The sequence below is a fragment of the Xiphophorus maculatus genome, chromosome 6, assembly GCF_002775205.1.
Source record: "Xiphophorus maculatus strain JP 163 A chromosome 6, X_maculatus-5.0-male, whole genome shotgun sequence".
In the NCBI taxonomy this organism is placed as follows: domain Eukaryota; kingdom Metazoa; phylum Chordata; class Actinopteri; order Cyprinodontiformes; family Poeciliidae; genus Xiphophorus; species Xiphophorus maculatus.
In genome coordinates this window covers 1,824,901-1,842,318 of record NC_036448.1, presented here as the reverse complement: position 1 = coordinate 1,842,318, position 17,418 = coordinate 1,824,901, and the positions used below count along the sequence as shown (strand labels likewise).

General features: G+C 40.7%; 1 protein-coding gene across 4 annotated transcripts in view; it reads left to right on the top strand.

Moving 5' to 3' along the window:
- Window positions 1-17,418, top strand: part of LOC102218225 (cAMP-specific 3',5'-cyclic phosphodiesterase 4C) — a 62,850-nt gene that overhangs the window by 8,708 nt on the left and 36,724 nt on the right. For 2 of the 4 annotated variants that reach the window (XM_023335736.1, XM_023335735.1), the window contains exon 1: window positions 1,145-1,785. The exons of 1 other annotated variant lie outside the window; for it this stretch is intronic. In XM_023335736.1, the coding sequence (XP_023191504.1) occupies window positions 1,523-1,785 (263 nt within the window). In that variant the 5' untranslated portion in view covers window positions 1,145-1,522. Of the gene's footprint in view, window positions 1-1,144; window positions 1,786-11,392; window positions 12,417-17,418 lie in introns of those variants that run through there. One more of the 4 variants, XM_023335740.1, reaches the window with a different exon arrangement.

Here is a 17,418-nt window from a genome sequence, read left to right as displayed (position 1 = left end):
TTCTTGTGTTTCTCTGGACATTTTGTTGAGTTATATTGTAGATAGGTCACTAATTTGTAACCACATTTGTACACTTATGATTTAAGAAAAATAAGTTAAAGATGTTGATAGAAAAATGTATTTAAATGACTGCATTTCTCAGTTTTTTCCCCTATATATTTACTGTAATATAGGAAGCTTTAACAACTTATTGTGAAAACTCAGGCGTACACCCACACGTACACACGCCTACCCTTATTTGTTTTGCTATAATGAAAAGTGAAAACGGGTCCCACAGACCCATTCAGCTTACAGTGGTTAAAGTTGCTTTATGTTTGACAATTTCCTTCTGAATTATTTCAAGTTAAAATCAGAATTAAAATTGTGTGATAAAGTAAAGCTTTTCAACTAAACAGTTTTTTTCCTCCGCTCCTGCTACCAGCTGTTTGTCATAGGTTCAGAGCTGTGTCAGATGTTCCAGCTCCCTAGGTCATCAGCGTTTCCCTAGACAGCACTGGTGTTTGGCTGTGTGTCCTTAATCATGGGAGGAGCTTTTCTTACCCCCTTTCCAGAAACAAAGACATCGGATTTGGATTAAAACGAAGCTGCCTCCGGTCACAGATAGAGAGCGCCATCGTGACAGCACCCATGCTCTCCGTAGCTTTTATCTACCTCCGTTTTTTATAGTTAGAGACCGTTCATGTGACTCCTCCCGGTGCACTCGGAGCATGTGAAAAGCATAAGGAAATGGCCAGCTTTACAACAAACAGCACCCGGGGGAACGGAGGAAAACCCTGAGCTTGCAAAGATGGGATGAGAGGGAGAAAGGTGGAAGATGGAGTCTGAGTGAGAGTGAGAAAGGTGAGCTAGAGGCAGCGGACTCACACTCACACCGGAAGTAATAATGGGACACAGTTTGAAGTTGATGAAAAATCTGTTCCTTAAGCTTACAAATGACGGAAGCAGGGATGTCAGAGGGTAGGATTGAGGGGAAGAGAAGCAGAAGGAGCTGTCCACTCATGGCTCCCCTCATGGTAAATCAGACGTCCATATTTAGTTGGAGAGAGGGAAGGCCCATCAGTAATGTAAACACAGCCTGGGGGCGGGAGGCAGAGAGACTACATCAACACCAACACTGGAGTCCATTGCCCAGTACAGCTGTGATCCTGGTCATCAGGAGGAGGCAAGGAAGACTGAGCCAAACTTAGATCGAACTAGATCATCTGAAAGTTCCTCTGTTGTGTCTTTGTCTTTTTCCATTTTTGTTTTTTTTCGGGGGCGGGGGAGAAGGGGCTCAGCTTTTTAGTATGTTTAGATTTATTGAGAGCGAGCTTGGGTTAGTGTTAGCCATGAGGTGTGAAGTATACCCTGGACTTTAAAATGAAGAGACACAGCCATGGGAACCGAAGCCCTGCTGCAACATAAATCGTCACAAAAAGTGCAGTGCAAAGTAAGGCAGAAGAACGAGACACATTGTTAGGTTATCTGTACACAGGAGGTAAAGGGTAAAAACTACCTGACAGCTGACTGTGAATCGTCCACCATGAGTGATCTTTGCTCCGAGAGCTCTGAAGAAGAGCTGGCTGAGGTTGATGAGACGCCATGGAAACAGGCGGCAGGCCGGCTACCCATCATTCAGCTGCTTCCGAGGTCCAAAACCTGCTCAGCTGGGGGATCCCCAAAGGTGTCACCCAAAGACTCCCCGCGCGGATCCCCTCGAAACTCCCCACTACTCTTCAGAAAGCTGCTCATGAACCGCAGCATCAACCTCCAGAGACGCCGCTTCACGCTGGCTCACACGCCCAGGTACAGGCTCTCCATAGAGGGGCCACATGGCGAGGGGTACAGAATTCAAGTTCCACAATGGTGCTACAGGTCATGTTCTTCTGTTTATCTACTTCCATTACTGATATGTGTTGTTAATTTTCTGAAATGTAGAATATGAGAAGAATAACTTTAGATTTGCCACACCAGTTCCTAACTGTGATCTGAACTCTCTTCAGCTCTCATTTTTTTTTCTCTCACTTTTGTTTCTGACCAGTTTATCTCTGATGCAGATTAAGCATGGACTAAAGTACACCTGCAGGGTTTACTAGTATTCTGGGATATTTTAGCCTTGTTTTCTCACTGGGGCAAGACAAACCTTTGATTCATGATGAGGCCCTCTTTTAAGCCAACCTAAAAGAGTACCTCACTGACCAGAGCGAAGAAAATGTGAAATGTTTGTATTAGGATAGAATGAAACATAAATGTCTTATGCGTTTCTTGCATTGTTGGCACTGATTGCTTCTTGCACTAGACATGGAAATTAACGCTCCATAGTCAGAAAAATCCATTCTATTGTGAAAAATAAAATGGCCAGAAATGTGAATTTATTGATCAGAACAAGTACTAGTTTGAGTGTATATGACAATCTTTACTCTATCAACTCCAAATTCTTGTCTCTCAGTTGTGTTGGGATTGTTTAAATGCTGTTCTGCTGTATCTGCTTCTTAATGCAAAGATGTTTCTAGTCTCACCAAAGTCTACTTCATCCAGCTTTAAGATGTTCTTATGTCCCATAATGTGAGACTCTTAGAAGTGATGAAAGGCAGGGGATCTTATGTATGTGCTGGATCAGAGAGAGTTTCCTGAATTACATTTGCGGAAGGAAAGAGGAAAGGCTTTAAGACTGTTATATATCAATGGCTTTAGCTACCTCTCACGTACAGCTCAGTGAGAGGTAGCATCTACGGTTCTACAGCTCTTCTTCTTTCCTTACTCACTGGCTTTGGTTACCTAGCAACAACTTGTTGTGTAACCTGCGCAACAACAGTTTCATGTCGTCGTAGTCGTGCCCCCCCCCCCCCCCCCCCCACCCCCACACACACACACAACATACTCGGACGTATTCCACGGACTCAATGCAGATTCGAAGGAGATGCCGAAGGTCACGCTCGTTGCAACGTAAGTTTTTCAATAATACCCGGGTACTCGGTGACGCGCTGACTTGAACAGGAAACTGCTGGGCAGGAAACAGTGTTCACATTGAACGGTGTTTTCTATGCGACACCGAGCTGAAAATGTTAGTGCCGTCAACCGGGGCCAGGACGCGTTGCGTGACTGCCGCTCTCTATGCAGCATTAACAAGTGTGCGGTGGCTGGTCTGGAGGTGAAGAAACCAATGATTCTATTAAACCACGGTTAGCTTAGCCCAGCAAGCTTATCAGACTTGCTAGTATCTATTTGGATTGCTATGAAGGCATTTGTCACGAGAAATGTAGGCAATCTGTACACTTGACAAAATTTCAACCGTCCGTGGACAGTGCGCGGTCCGCAAAATACAGAATACGGCGTGTGTCTGGTAACATGAAACTGTCTGGAAGCAGTTTCATGTTTTGCTACAGTGAGCCATAACTGCTAGAAGAAAAGAGAAAGAAATCAGGGTGGAGTGTAAGGAGAAAACGAGCACAATAGCTTAAGAGGAAAGGTCGCGTCACTTGTTGGCAGTAGTTTTGATATTTAAAAGAAGAAAAAAAAACTAATCCATAATTATAAACTGAATCAACGGATCATGCTTATATTTTAAGCGGTAAAGCCCGCAGCCCTATAGCTTAATTACACACAAACATCACTTACTTTTGACTTTTTTTTTATCTTAAAGAACAAGCATCACAATCTTTGTATTTGTGCACTCAAGATATCAGTGATCGTCTTAATTTCCCCACATTGTTTGGCCTTTCCAACTATATTTTTAATTTGCTGATTGGCCCAGTAGAAAATCTACCGAATGAATCCAAGTGAATAAGAGAAAATGCAGACTGAGTTATAAGCTGGATGTGAATTGAGCGGAATAATGTAGGAAGTCAATGGCCAGGTTAATATAATTGTAACATTGAAGAATGATGTGTTTTTAAATTTGGTCTACGAACATAAGTTTGGATTACAGAAATATGTATTCAGCCTCCTTGAGTCAATACTGTAAAGCCTGTTCCAGTCAGTGCTGCAGGGCTTTTGATGTCTCCACCAGTTTTACACATTTCTATTCACAAAATCACTTGCTTTCATTCAGGTTGGTAAAAATTGATAATCAGGTGCTTTTCATTCAAAAATGTACATAAAAATCTTTAAGTTACATTTTCTTTTGCTTGCTCAACTTTTGATTTTGAGATTTGCGTGTGACTAATAGTTGACATATTGATAAATTCTCCCACCTGAGCTCCAGATTTCTTCAGTTCCTCCAGTCCCCAGGGGCTCTTGACTGTTTCTCTGATTAAAGCCCTCCTTGTCCAGCCTGTTAGCTTTAGGTCAGGGGTGCCCAAAGTCGGTGCTCGAGGGCCGGCATCCTGCACGTTTTAGTTCTCTCCCTAGTGGTAGTAACAACCTCTTCAGTATGTCAATGTTCTTCTTAGGCCTCTAATGAGCCATCATTTGATGCAGGTGTGCTAAACCAGGGAGAGAACTAAAACATGCAGGACGCTGGCCCTTGAGGACCGACTTTGGGCACCCCTGCTTTAGGTGGACATCCGTGTGTTTTTAGGTCTGTGGTTATCCTATCCTTGTTCCATCTTCAAAATAACAGACTGAACAGAGTTCTGTGAGAAGTTCCCAGCTTTGTTTTATAACCTAACTCTACTTTAAGCTTCTCCACAACTAATCGGGAAGGCATGAAGATAGCTTCATAGACAAACCACCTCGCCTGGTCTTTCTTACTTTGGAGGACCTCAACCTGTCCCTATAACAGAATCCAGACACACCACTGAGAAAGCATCTTTCAGCTGCTTGCAGGCACAATCTTATTCATTTGGTTGTTTACCACAGCTTAATGTTATGATTGTTTTTTTTTTTAGCAGGACCGAAATGCAGGCCAGAGGAAGGCAGAATCATAGTGAAGTGGAAGCTTATTAAAGAAGAAAAGTTACAGAATACATTAGGAGGCACAAAGGGAACTGACCAGGAGAGACACCTGACATAAATAGGCGGATCTGACAGTGACTGAAAAACCTCCATAAAGGATGAATTATATATACACAGGGAGTGAGTTAGTTCCTAGTAAAAGGAACCGGAGAGAGTAAATAACTAAATGTGGAGCAGTCGTGGGCACTGAGGGAAAATATAAAGCTAGGAGAACGCTGATAATAATCCATATGAGACGAGGATTGTTTGAACCTCTACTAAGCAAACACAGAACTCTAAACTCTGAAGAACTCAAAGCAAATAGGGACAATCATCCTGACCTTAGCTGAGGGTTTTTACATAAATCCATCTGAAAACTGAGCATTGAGGACTTTGGCTTAGCTCTGTCTTTACCACAACAGACCTGTACTCTACCCCAACCTCTGTATTGATCTCCAGCTCTGTCTTGACCTTAGTCTTAAGCAGGTCTCTGGGATACTTACCTGTTACCCTAACCGCCCATATTTTTCTGTGGCTGCACCAGTAAGAGTATGCTTATGGTTGTACAGGGCCACATCCCAATTCGTCTTGCCTTGTTTATGAGGATAAACAGCTGGTTACTGGTTTTTTTCACATTTTCATCTCAGGCTGACTTCTCATTTACACCCTTTTCCCTATCCTGCCCACTCTGTGTTCCCACTGCAGAGGATGTTAGTGAAGCATCCCTCCCACTACCTGACGTGCCTCAAAGTCAATTTGACAATCGCTCTAAATGTTTCCATAAATCTGTGAAATGTGTATGTCTGTTATGTAGGGAAGTCTTAAAACCCATGAGATTACCACTGTTAGCAATAATTAGGAGACACAGAAACACACACCAACCTCAGATTAGAGCACTCCTAGAACAACATGGCTATGATTCAGCGAATAGCCTGCAAGCACTAGAAAGTACAGGTAAAAAGCCCAAAATAACCATTAAACAGCAGATGAGAAGCAGGAGAAAACCTCTTTAATCAATCAATCAATCACATTTTATTTGTATAGCACATTTCAGCAGCAAGGCATTTCAAAGTGCTTTACATCATATCAAACACAGAAACACAATGCAACATAGAATCAACAATCAAAACACGACATTAAGTCAGGTTCCATCAATAAATTTGTAATTGATTACGTTTCAAATACAATCCTAAACAGGTGGGTTTTTAGTTGAGTTTGCATCCATAGAAGGTTTACCGGTTACACTCCTACTGTGTTATATGGAACAAAATACCTATTGCTATTTTTATTCCCACTCACGCTCACAATCACACAGTTTGAAACGATGTAGACAGCATTTTAATGGGCTTCTGGCACAAGGCTTCGTACACCTCTTTATTGCTCTTTGGCCCCAATCTGCTAAATCAAACATTGTTGAAGAACATGATCAGGATCCTGAAAGCTCTTTTTAGGGACAGCTAAAAAAAACTAATGGTTGAACATCTTGTGCATCTTCAGAACATTCCAATATTCCCTGCTGGTTTATATAAGGAACTGCTTAATTAGTGCTTAGTGCCTTTAGATCTTTTCATCCAGTTAAGCGGTCATAACTCTTGTGTGTGAAGAGTGCAGTAGTCGACCAGCCTCGCTCTGGGTGATAGCTTCAGTTTTACTAGCCGCCGTAAACCGAGCAAATTAAACATTTTCTTGGTTAACAACGTTAAAGCTAGACTTGTATGATGAGCATGGACATACAGTATCTTTTTCTAACTTATTAGAAAAACATACTAATAAGTTAGTATGTTTATTAGTAAACATACTAACTTATGTTTGTATGTAACATAAGTTAGTTTATAAGACTGTTTATAAACTATAACAGGCTGTTTATCAGGATAAACAGCCAGGATAAAACTTGGCTGTTTATCCTGGTTTAACAGCCTGGATTAACAGGCTGTTAAACCAGGTATGGTTAATTTTCTTAATGCTACAGTTTCTAACTTTTATGAAAAACACAAGGGTTTTTACATATTTGTTAAAATTATTATGTATATACAGTAAGTCAGATTATCTGTGGAAAAATTTCCTTCACCCAGTGTTCCCAGTACTAACTGGTGTTAGCATTTGTGGCAAGTGGCTGTGGTGAACCACCTGTAGAATAGCAGGGAGGAAGGTCAGGAATATGAGCACAAAACTGATTGACAGCGCTCCGCATGATTGTTTCCAGTTAGCATGGTCACCAGTGACCAAGGATAAACGCTTTTCCTGGAATGGTAAGTTGTTTTTTCACCATTAGCACAAAGAACAGCATGCATGATGTTGCTTGACAGCGTTAACACCCTCCTCCTGTCTCTGATTGGTTGATTATGACCAGGAGGGGTGCATTTTTGCAGATGGCAACAGCAGTACTGAGAGGAGATACATTTTTTCACAGATTATCTGTCGCATACCATACTGTCACTACAGTTTTATTTTTTTTTTACAAATAAAAACATATTTGTAAATACATTACATTCTCCAGCTTTAAGCAGTCAGTGATGTTCTCTCTGGGGTTCCTTAAAGGCCATCATGGAAACTTTTTGAGCGCAGTGAAACTAGTTTTATGGACGTCTCCGTTGTTTGTCTGTGTTTACCTTTGATGGTCACATTCAGGTGGCCAGATGATCAAAAATGTTCGAACTGCACTTGTTGCATTCGTTGAGAAACAGAAGTTAAGCCTGAAAAACAGACTTGTCTGATCCCAAGAACAAACTTTTTAACATTCTAAGGCAAGCCAACAAGTTCGTTCACCTTTTAAACTCGCACTGTACTGCATTTTTGGGTCTGATACACACGTTTTTCTTTGAGAGTTTACTGAACTATTTCATAACTGTTTCATTAATTTCCGAGTGTCTGTTGAAAATCTAAATATTAGTGCGCCAGAGCTGAGGAGCAGAGGGGATTTTGCTGTTGAATCTGAAAGGCCAGATGTTGGCAGCGCAGTGCAGATATTCAACATGACAGGTTTTTATATTACACAGCACTAAAGTCCGGCCATTTAGGAAGTTTCCCTCTGCACACTCTGTGCAACAATGTCCCATAATGTCAGGCCTTAGATAAATGAGAGGAGATGAGTTATTACAGGATGACTGGCAAGGAGGAGGAATTAAACAAACATGGAGTCCAGTGGAAAATAAATGTTGGAGTCAGGTCAGTTTTAGAACATGCCCACAAGGTTATTTTCCCTCGGTGTTAGGAACTGAAGATTGTTTTTAGTTTTATTTTCAGTTCTGACTGATAGAAATGAAAGTCAGAATTGGATGACTCTGTTATTTTTATATCATGTTTTTATATATTACAAATACGACTGACATAATAATAATAATAATAATAATAATAATAATAATAATAATAATAATAATAATAATAATAATAATAATAATGCTGATTATGGCATCAGTGCAGATAATCAAATGTCATGAGAAGAACTAAGCCAATGCTATCTGACTGTACTTTTACTGTGTAGGCAACTATATTCAATTGTGGTGCTATATGTTGCACAGCCCATGATAGTGTGTTCAACATTAATAGTTTGAAGGAATTTCCTTTGTCATTCTTTATAACCGTAGGGTTGGAGCATGAATATGTTCCACTGTGTGACCTTCTCAGTCTTTCACATTATTGTGGAGGAATTTTAGCCCATTCTTCTTTACAATATTGTTTAAAGAGACCTAGTATGTAAAATTCACTTTTCGCATGCTTTTGTTCTTTCGTTCGGGTCTCTACTGCTTCCAGAAGCAGTCCAGGCACTAAGAAAACGAGCCATTTCAAAGACTTCTCAATTATTAAGTCACAATCCGCAGGCACTGCCCCGTTATCTAGCAACATAAGCAGGGATCTGGGGGAAGCATGTTTGGTCAGCTGGTTTTCCTGCTGTATGTGTAGTACAATGGCTGGAAAAGGCAAGTGTTTTGGTGTTGACTTACCATCCAGAAACCACTAGCTGCATACTTGATGATTGTTCCACTTCTTCTTCTGGGTCTGACTCAGGGTCAAAGATGTACAGTTCTACAATTGCACATCTATATGCAGCTATTTTCATGTGCATAAAGTTCAACATTAAGTTGGAGGGCGTTGCTGGTAACAGCTTATTTGCGTAAAAGTGACATAGTTTTGTGCAAAAATGTAATGAACATGTTTTGTATAGCTCATAGACCTATCCGAACTTAAAAGGAAGCATAATAGGTCACCTTTAAGTTCATTATGATCTGCCAGCAACCATGTTTATTCAGTCTTTAACTTTATGTCTTTAGCTGGGCCATTTCAATGCCTTTGTCCTATTTTTTCAGCCCTTCTGTTGTTGATTTGCTGTTTGTTTGGGATTGTTGTGCTGCTGAGTGATTCAATTGCTTCATAGCTTGAACTTTATTAAATTCATGATTAGCTCAGTGACTACAAAGTGTCCATGTTCTGTTGCAAAACACATAGTGGAGGACTCATCACTCCTCCATTACTACCTATGGTGGGTGGTCTGACATAATTTTGTTGATATGGTATCTTTAGCTTTTGCCAAACATGACAACATGCATGATGGTTAGCTATCCCTGCTTTTTCTGTCCAAAGGGCATTGTTTCAGGTGATTTGAAATTTCGTTTTCTTATTAAACCTTAACTATGCTGAAATGACATGATCTTGTTCCATCTAGGTACCGTATTTTACGCTAACAGACAAAAATCCTGTCTAGTACAGCCGTTCACATCTGACTAATAGGCTGTTAATGTCCGTCTATGTGAGCTGTAAAAATTGCTTCGGTTTGACCATATGTTTGTGTCGTTCATATGAAACTGTCTCTACTCTGTTGTAGGATCCAGAAAGAAACCAATTTTTCTGTTTGCCTTGAAGAATAAAACCTTAGAGTTCAAAGAAGATTTACAGTTCTACCATTTTATAAATGCTGAGGTCCTATTTTGTGTCTGATGCATTTAAAGCATTTAACTAAAACATAGACCTTTTAATATCATTTCTGTATTATTTTGTAACTTTCTTGATAATTAAATCAAATTCTGCCTCAAATAGTCAGTGACATCGTTGATGCAAATCCTACTAAAGTTTTTTTTTCTTTTCATTCGCAGCCAGTAATTTAAATCCCAGGATCTGCCATCCTGGTGGATTTCTATTCAAATGCTGACAAGCAAAAACACTTTGTATGAACATCATACATTTGCTGATTTGTACACACCACAGGCTCCTGTGATGTGTGACATATTGGAGCACAGAAGATAGTATCTGACTCTGATATATAGGTTGGTAAATAACTGAGTACTTTGTCTCACTCCTTCCATACACTCAACTAACCAACACATACAAATCTACTTCATATTTTATTCTTATCTGTCATAGTTAACATTTTCGTTTTGTATTAGTTGAATATTTCTTTTTACCAAAATGGATAGAAACTTGTTTCTTCCTACCTTTGGGTTCTTTAGTTTGGTATTCAAAGCAAGGTGCAGGAGCCATGGATATGGGTTCCTTTGTTTGCTTCCCTGTGTGGCCAAACAGGCCAGCAAACCCAGAATGTGTTCAGAGAGTGAATTTTGTTTAAAGCACAGTTCTGCCATCAGGAGTTCACATCAACACCTCAGCTGCTTCACTCAGTGATGTGGTTTGGTTTTACATGAAGATTATATTCACAACCCATTACATTTTTCCATATTTTATTGTGTTACATCCACACTTCAGTGGATTTTAGTTTGGTTTTATGTTGTAAATTAACACAAAGTAAAAGTGAAGTGGAAGAAAATGACTCGTGTTTTTACAAATAAACATCTGCAAAATGTGGTCTACATTTGTATTCAGCTTCTGAACGGAATGGCAGCATAATGTGGGGATGCTAATGAAAAGATGGATGGAGCAAAACCCAGGACAATCCTGGATGAAGTCCTGCAGAAGACTGGAGACTGGGGCTGAGGCTTACAACCCTAAACATTCAACCAGAGCTACAATGGAATGTTCTAGATTAAAGCATATTTTTGCGCAAGAATGACCTAGTCAAAGTCACAACCAAATCCAATTCTAAATCTTTGATAATACTTTAAAATGTTGTCCACATTTGCTTCCCCTCCAATTTTCACTTTTAGCTGGAATAGCAGCAAAAGGTGGCTCAAGAAACGAACTGCTTATGGCAACAAATCAATAATCTGTGGAACCATACTTTGCCAAACTTTGTAAGAGATGTGAAAGATCCTGTTTGACTTTCTTCCACTTCAAATAATGATCTCCTTTGTGTCAATCTATCACATAAAATCCCAACAAAACATGTTGATGCTTGTTGTAATGACTCGAAATGTGAAGCTCCATGAGTGTGAAAACTTCTGCAGGGCACTGGCTACGACCCCTGCTGCTAGGCACAGCTAGAATTTGTGCTCTTTATTTCTCTGAATACCATCAGCTCACATTTAGCGTCTCACTCCTGACCAGCAGGCGCCCCACCCCTCACCTCCCCCTTCCACAATCTCTTTCTCTCTGTCGCTCTCACTCTGTGTGTGTCTCTCTCTGGGGAGACAGAATTGTTTGTAGTTTTAAGCCCGAGTTCGGTCCCACCACTCTCAGGAGAGAGAGGCAAGAGGGAGGGCAGAAGCCTGTAATGGCCCGCGCTGACAGGGACTGAATGGGACGACCCACTCCAGGGAGCATCTGATGGGATTAGAACACTCTTTCCAGTTCATTTTTCCCCACTAATAATAACTCCACTCAGTTCGCTCACGGTGTAGCATCACAGAGGCGAGTGTACGACGAGAATGACTGCTTTTTTTAAAGACCTGACTTTGGCAGATAAAGAAAACCCAGGGAGCTTTCCTAAAGGATTTCGTTTTGTAAGTTTCCAACGTCATCCAGAAGTATTCAAGCTTGTTTCCTAGCAAACAGGAGAGGAGGAGAGAGGAGAAAAAAATCCTTGTTCCTGTGGTCTTGTTGTAAGCTAGAATGAGAATGAGATGACAGCTGACATTGTCTTCAGACCCTTCACCTTCCCCCTTCCTGAAACGTTCTGCCTGCTCTTTCTGTGATTTGGGTTTTGACAGTCAAGATTTTGCCTTTTTAGGCTTCTCATCGTCCACACACGTGTACACATGCATTCTGAGGGGTCTCCACACTTACATCTGGAACTGAAAAGTGAAATCGGACTTTTTCTTTGATGCACCTCCCAGCCTGAACAGGACTGTGGTCATCTTTATTTTTACTCCTACCGACTGTGACTGGGGCGCTTGCATGTTGCTGTTTTGCATCTTCTGGTTGCTTTGCATTTGCTGCTCTCGCTTCACATTTTCCTGTACCTTCCGCTCAGTGAAACTTGTCTCCTAGTTGCCAGAAGTGTGGACTGAGATCACACTCAGGAATTGGGACTGATTGAAGATCCATGACTCTATGGAGGCACTGGTTATGCCACAGAGGTTCCACTTCACTGTCCCCCTCCCAGAGATGCTTCTCCGGTGAATTTCCATGCTCAGCCCAAATCCTCTTGAACCTGCAGCTGACATGATGAACAAAGACTCCCGCTTTTCTCGGAAGACGCACGGCAGCTTCTCCACACGCAGGCACTCCTGCATCGGGTATGTACCCTGCTACATATGAGGAGCCTTTTGATTGAAGTCAATTCCAGCAATTATTAAGAAGTACAAGGAGCACTAAGACAATACATGACACAAGAAATCTGTTGTTGTAGAAACAGTAAAATCTTAACTTAAGGCTAAATTAAGTTAGCCATTTAATGCCAATATAAATGAAGCTGTTATGTGAAGGCTTCAGAGATTTGTTGGAGAACATCTGAGAACCAGGAGCATCATAAAGACCGAGTAGCCCAGCAGACATGTCAGGGACTAAGTGGTGGAGAAATTTAAAGGGTAGTTAGGCTATTAAACAATTTCCCAAGATTTAGCCTTTATGGACAAGAAGTAAGACAAAAGACATTGTTAAAAGAAAGCCATAAAAAGTCCTGTTGGTCGTTTTCTACAAGACAGGCAGGGGACAACTTTATGGGTTTGTGAAAGAAGGTCAGATAAGGTCAAATTGAACTTTTTGACATACGTGAAACAATCTTTGGCAGAAAGCTGACACAGAGCACCTGAGCGCACCATCCTCAATATGGTGCGCTTCGTTCCTCTGAGGCAGTTTCTTTGTGTGGAGTTGCTTTTCTTCAGTAGGAAGGGAAGCTGATTTGAAGGGAAGATGGACGGTGTCTATGGCTAGAAAGAGCCATCCTGGAAGAAAACCTGTCAGTGGCTATAAAAGACCTTTCAGCAGGACAACCACTCTAAATATGCAGCTACAACAGAATGGTTTGGATCAATGCAGATTCATGTTAGAATGATGATGTTAATTTATTGCCTTTTAACATAACAGCCATGGAACTGCAGAAGAAAACAAGCCTTTTGGCTAATTCTAGTTTTATTTTTTGAACTCATGAATTGTCACGTTTTAGTTAAATTGCAATGTCTTCTTTCAATTAAGTAAATAAATCCACTGACATCCTGTTGTGTGACACCAGTGGAGGATTTGAATGCCACAGCAGATACCTGCTAACGATCTAGTGTTCAGGAGGGGAGAATTAGTGTTGTGTAACAGTTACACAGAGAAGCAAATGTGCAGAAATTTCTCATCAGATGTGGTCTAGGAAACAAAGACAGACAGGCATAAATGGTGTGGCAAGTTGCCTAAATGTCAGATGGTTAATGCTCATTACACTGACTGACCCAGTGTGTAACATGATCATCTGAATAATTGACAGTAATCAGGAAAAATCCCTACAGCACCCAGTGCAATCCATTCTGATTTACATCACACAAACATACAACACAACAGGACTCAGACTGAAGTGATGACTCTTTAGAAAAGTCTTGTAAATGCTGCATAACCTGGTAAAGAGTCAAACTCCTTTGACTCTGAAAGGGCGAGAGAAACATTTCAGTGCAATGTGTGGTGAAGCAAACATTTCTGAACCCTGGGCATGAGGCATGTGCCTTGTGAGTGTCATCAAAACTCTTCCTGCCGTGAGCCTTTTGGATCATATGAGGAGATCAAAGCAGGTGATTTTATACCACATCTAGAAATACAAAAGTGTAGAGATCAACAATGCAAGCCTATGTTCTCTTCTTACCTGATTGGTGGATGTTGCATCCAAGCTAGAAAGAAACATGGAATCAAGACTTGATTTTCTGGATCTGCCGTTTGCCTTTCGTGCAAGTCATTATTCTTTATTCTTGGATTGGCGAATCTTCATGATGTCGATAACAGTTGATTATTATTTGTTACAATAGTATTTTTACAAGAAGTTGAACTTTTGGAAAAATAGTTTCCTCTGAACTCATACAAACTGAGTACTCACCCACACACACGCACACGCCCACATAAACAAAGCTGTGTTTGTGATCAGGCTGTGACACCTCCTCTCCCTAGTTGTACCAACAGTACCAAGACACCATTCATTCCATCCAACTGACACAATGAATTGCCTTGCTAAAATACCCCTTAACGTTTTTTTTTACATTTTAAGGTACAACCACAAACTCAAGTGAATACTGGTGTGACAAAACTGTGCAGAGGATGGGAAAAAAGATGATCAAGATTTAGCTGCTTTTGTATTCACTCCCGTTTTGGTTACAGTTTCACCTGCAGATGTTTGCGGTTTATCTTCAGCAGCTCAAACATTTTCCCCTTTTCTTGGGAAAATAGCTTAAGCCTAACCATGATTGGATGGAGAGTGTCTGTGAACATACATTTTCAAGTTTTCCCCTCCAGAGATTCTGCATTTAATTGAGATCTATACTTTATGCTACATCAGTGCACTTAGATATATGCACTGATGTAAACAGTTCCATTTCAGTTCCGGCTGCACGTCGAGGATTTTGTAGTAATGTGAGGTGAACCTCCATCCAAGTCTCATGTCCTTTGCCGTTTCTAACAAATATTCCTCCAGAATCATTTTTGTATTAAGCTCCATCTATCTTCCCATCAGTGCTGACCAACTTCCTGTGCCTGGTAAAAAATAGGTGATGTGCAGAGTTAGTTTTCCCTCTAACATCTTGTTTTGTATAAAGAAATTTGTAGAGTGCACCTCAAAATGAATAGCTGTCATGTTGACAGGTTCTCCCACCTGAAGTGTGGATCTCTGCTGCTTCCATGTTATGATGGGCTTCAGCTCTATCTTGATAGGTTTAGAGTTGAACCATGCCCTTTCCTTTCTCAGAGGATAGATGGAATAGAACTCTAAGATGTTCAGTGCTTGAAATATTCCTTTATGACTAAAAGTACTTCTGACTTCTTCAAAACATTCTCCCTTAACTGTCTGTTGTGTTTTCTTTGATATCTTCACATTAAAGTTTGTTATAAATAAATATAAAAATACACCCACTAAGTAGGTGACTTCAGAGGACATTTGAGTGCACCAAATTTTATTTACTGGAATCAGAGTGAAGAGGCTGATTACAAATGTGCTTCTGTTTTCGCATTGTTTTATCAAAAGCTTAAAAACTATGGATTATTTTGATTCTCCTTTACAGTCCTGTACCACTTTTAGTTGGTCTATGAAAATATCCCAACATAATCCATTGAAGTTTGTGGCTGTGATGTGACAAAAGGGAAAAGGTTCACCATTAAGGTGAAATGCATTGTTCTGGATGAGGCCTGGCACTCAGCTGAGGGCTATTGGTGTCCAAAATGTGGTCCAGGAACCATTTGCAACCCTTGGAATAGTTTTGCCCTGGATACTATTTAGGAATGGTTTAAACCAGTGGGGTCCAAAGTGGGTCCTGGAGGGCCTGCATCCTGCATGTTTTAGTTCCCTCCCTGGTTTAACACACCTGGATCAAATGATGGCTCATTAGAAGACCTGCTGAAATGGCTGTTACTACCATCAGGGAGACAACTAAAACATGTAGGATGCCGGCCCTCCAGGACCCACTTTGGGCAACACTGGTTTAAATGGACCTGATGTAGGTGGAGACCTTTTGTGTTTTTCTTTGTATGAGATTTGCCTTGACAAATCTATATCTTAAATAGAGCAATTTGGTTGCAAAACAAGTGTTTTTCTTTTATTTGCTATATTTTATTTTATTTATTTTTCTTTGCTTTGATTTAATGTTATATTAAGTAGGGCCACAAATCTCCAGTGACTTTTTACTCAAAACCAGACTTAATCACACCCAATAACTAAAATTAACTAAATCCAGGGTTTTCAAAGGCAGTTCTGATGTTCGTTGCTGGGAATAAGCAACAAATGATATATTGACCAACAAGATAGGACACTGTACAACTTTGAGACCCTTTTTATGACCTTTCATTTAAACATATCATGCTAATTTGTTGCTGAGCAGGTAAAAATAATCCACAATAAAATGATTTTGCATTTATACAACATAATTGTGGCCCTTGTGTGTTTCAACATGCAAAAGTTTGTATACCTGTCTTAGACAGTATACCAGGATGACCGTTAGAGTGGCCGTTTCCATTTATCTGAAGTGAGGAACGATGGAGAGAGAAAACAGTGCTGTGGAGAAACAGGCAATAAGTGAGTGGTAAAATGAAATAATTGAGACAAACTGGGGAAAGGGTGGTGACAGTGATGGCATAGTTACTTTGAAAAAGTAACTTTAATTGGATTACTGATTACTCCTTGAAAAAGTAAGTTAGATTACTGATTACTTGATTTGGAAAGTAACTAAGTTACATTAAAAGTAACTTTTTTAGTTACATTCAGCAGCTACTAACAAAAACGCTCCACCACCTGTGAAAATTACATTGAGCTTTGCCAATACTTAATTGCAAGTTATTTTATAATAGTAACATTAACAAGGTATTGACATGTTTGTTTACTAGACTCTAGTGCAGAAACAACTACAAACGCCACACCAGCAAAAGGTAAGTTCGAATTTATTTGTGACCAGCAGTGGGGGGGGGCAGACAGGTGGACGGAGCATCCACTGGGGGTCGAGGGGTGGACAGGCAGGCGAGCGCGTTGAGCGAGGGGGGGGGGATCCAGCAATGAAGGCGGACGGACAGGAAACGGAGCCAGGCAGGAGACGGGGAACGGCTGTGAGCAGGAGCCGCGTGGAGCCGGATGAGAGGCCAAACCAGACCCTCTTACAGACCAGGAACGAGGATTACTTCGGACCAAGGAACAAGGACTCTTTGACCAGGAACGAGAACTCACTGGAAGCGTAGAACCATCTGGCAGCGCTATCAGGATCCGGCTTCTATAAAAACGCTCCTCCTGATGAATAGATGAGCTCCAGCTGGCCGCTCCTGTCCGACAAGCCCTGCAGGAGAGAGGGTAGGAGACAACACACACTCACAGCACCGCTTCGTGGACATGACAGGTATCTCCACTTATAAGGTTTAACTGAAGGGGATATTGTTTAATGGTTACAACAGTACAAATAAAAAACCTTTAGTAATTTGTGCATGTTTTTATGTGTTCCAATATTGTCTGGAAACTTAATATTATTATAATGGCGTTTAGTTACACAACTTTACGGACTCGTTCATTCGTGGCTGTTTTCACCTTTATTGCGCTGTTCATATTAGTCTCGATGTTTGCAGTTTTCTGGAGCGCAACGC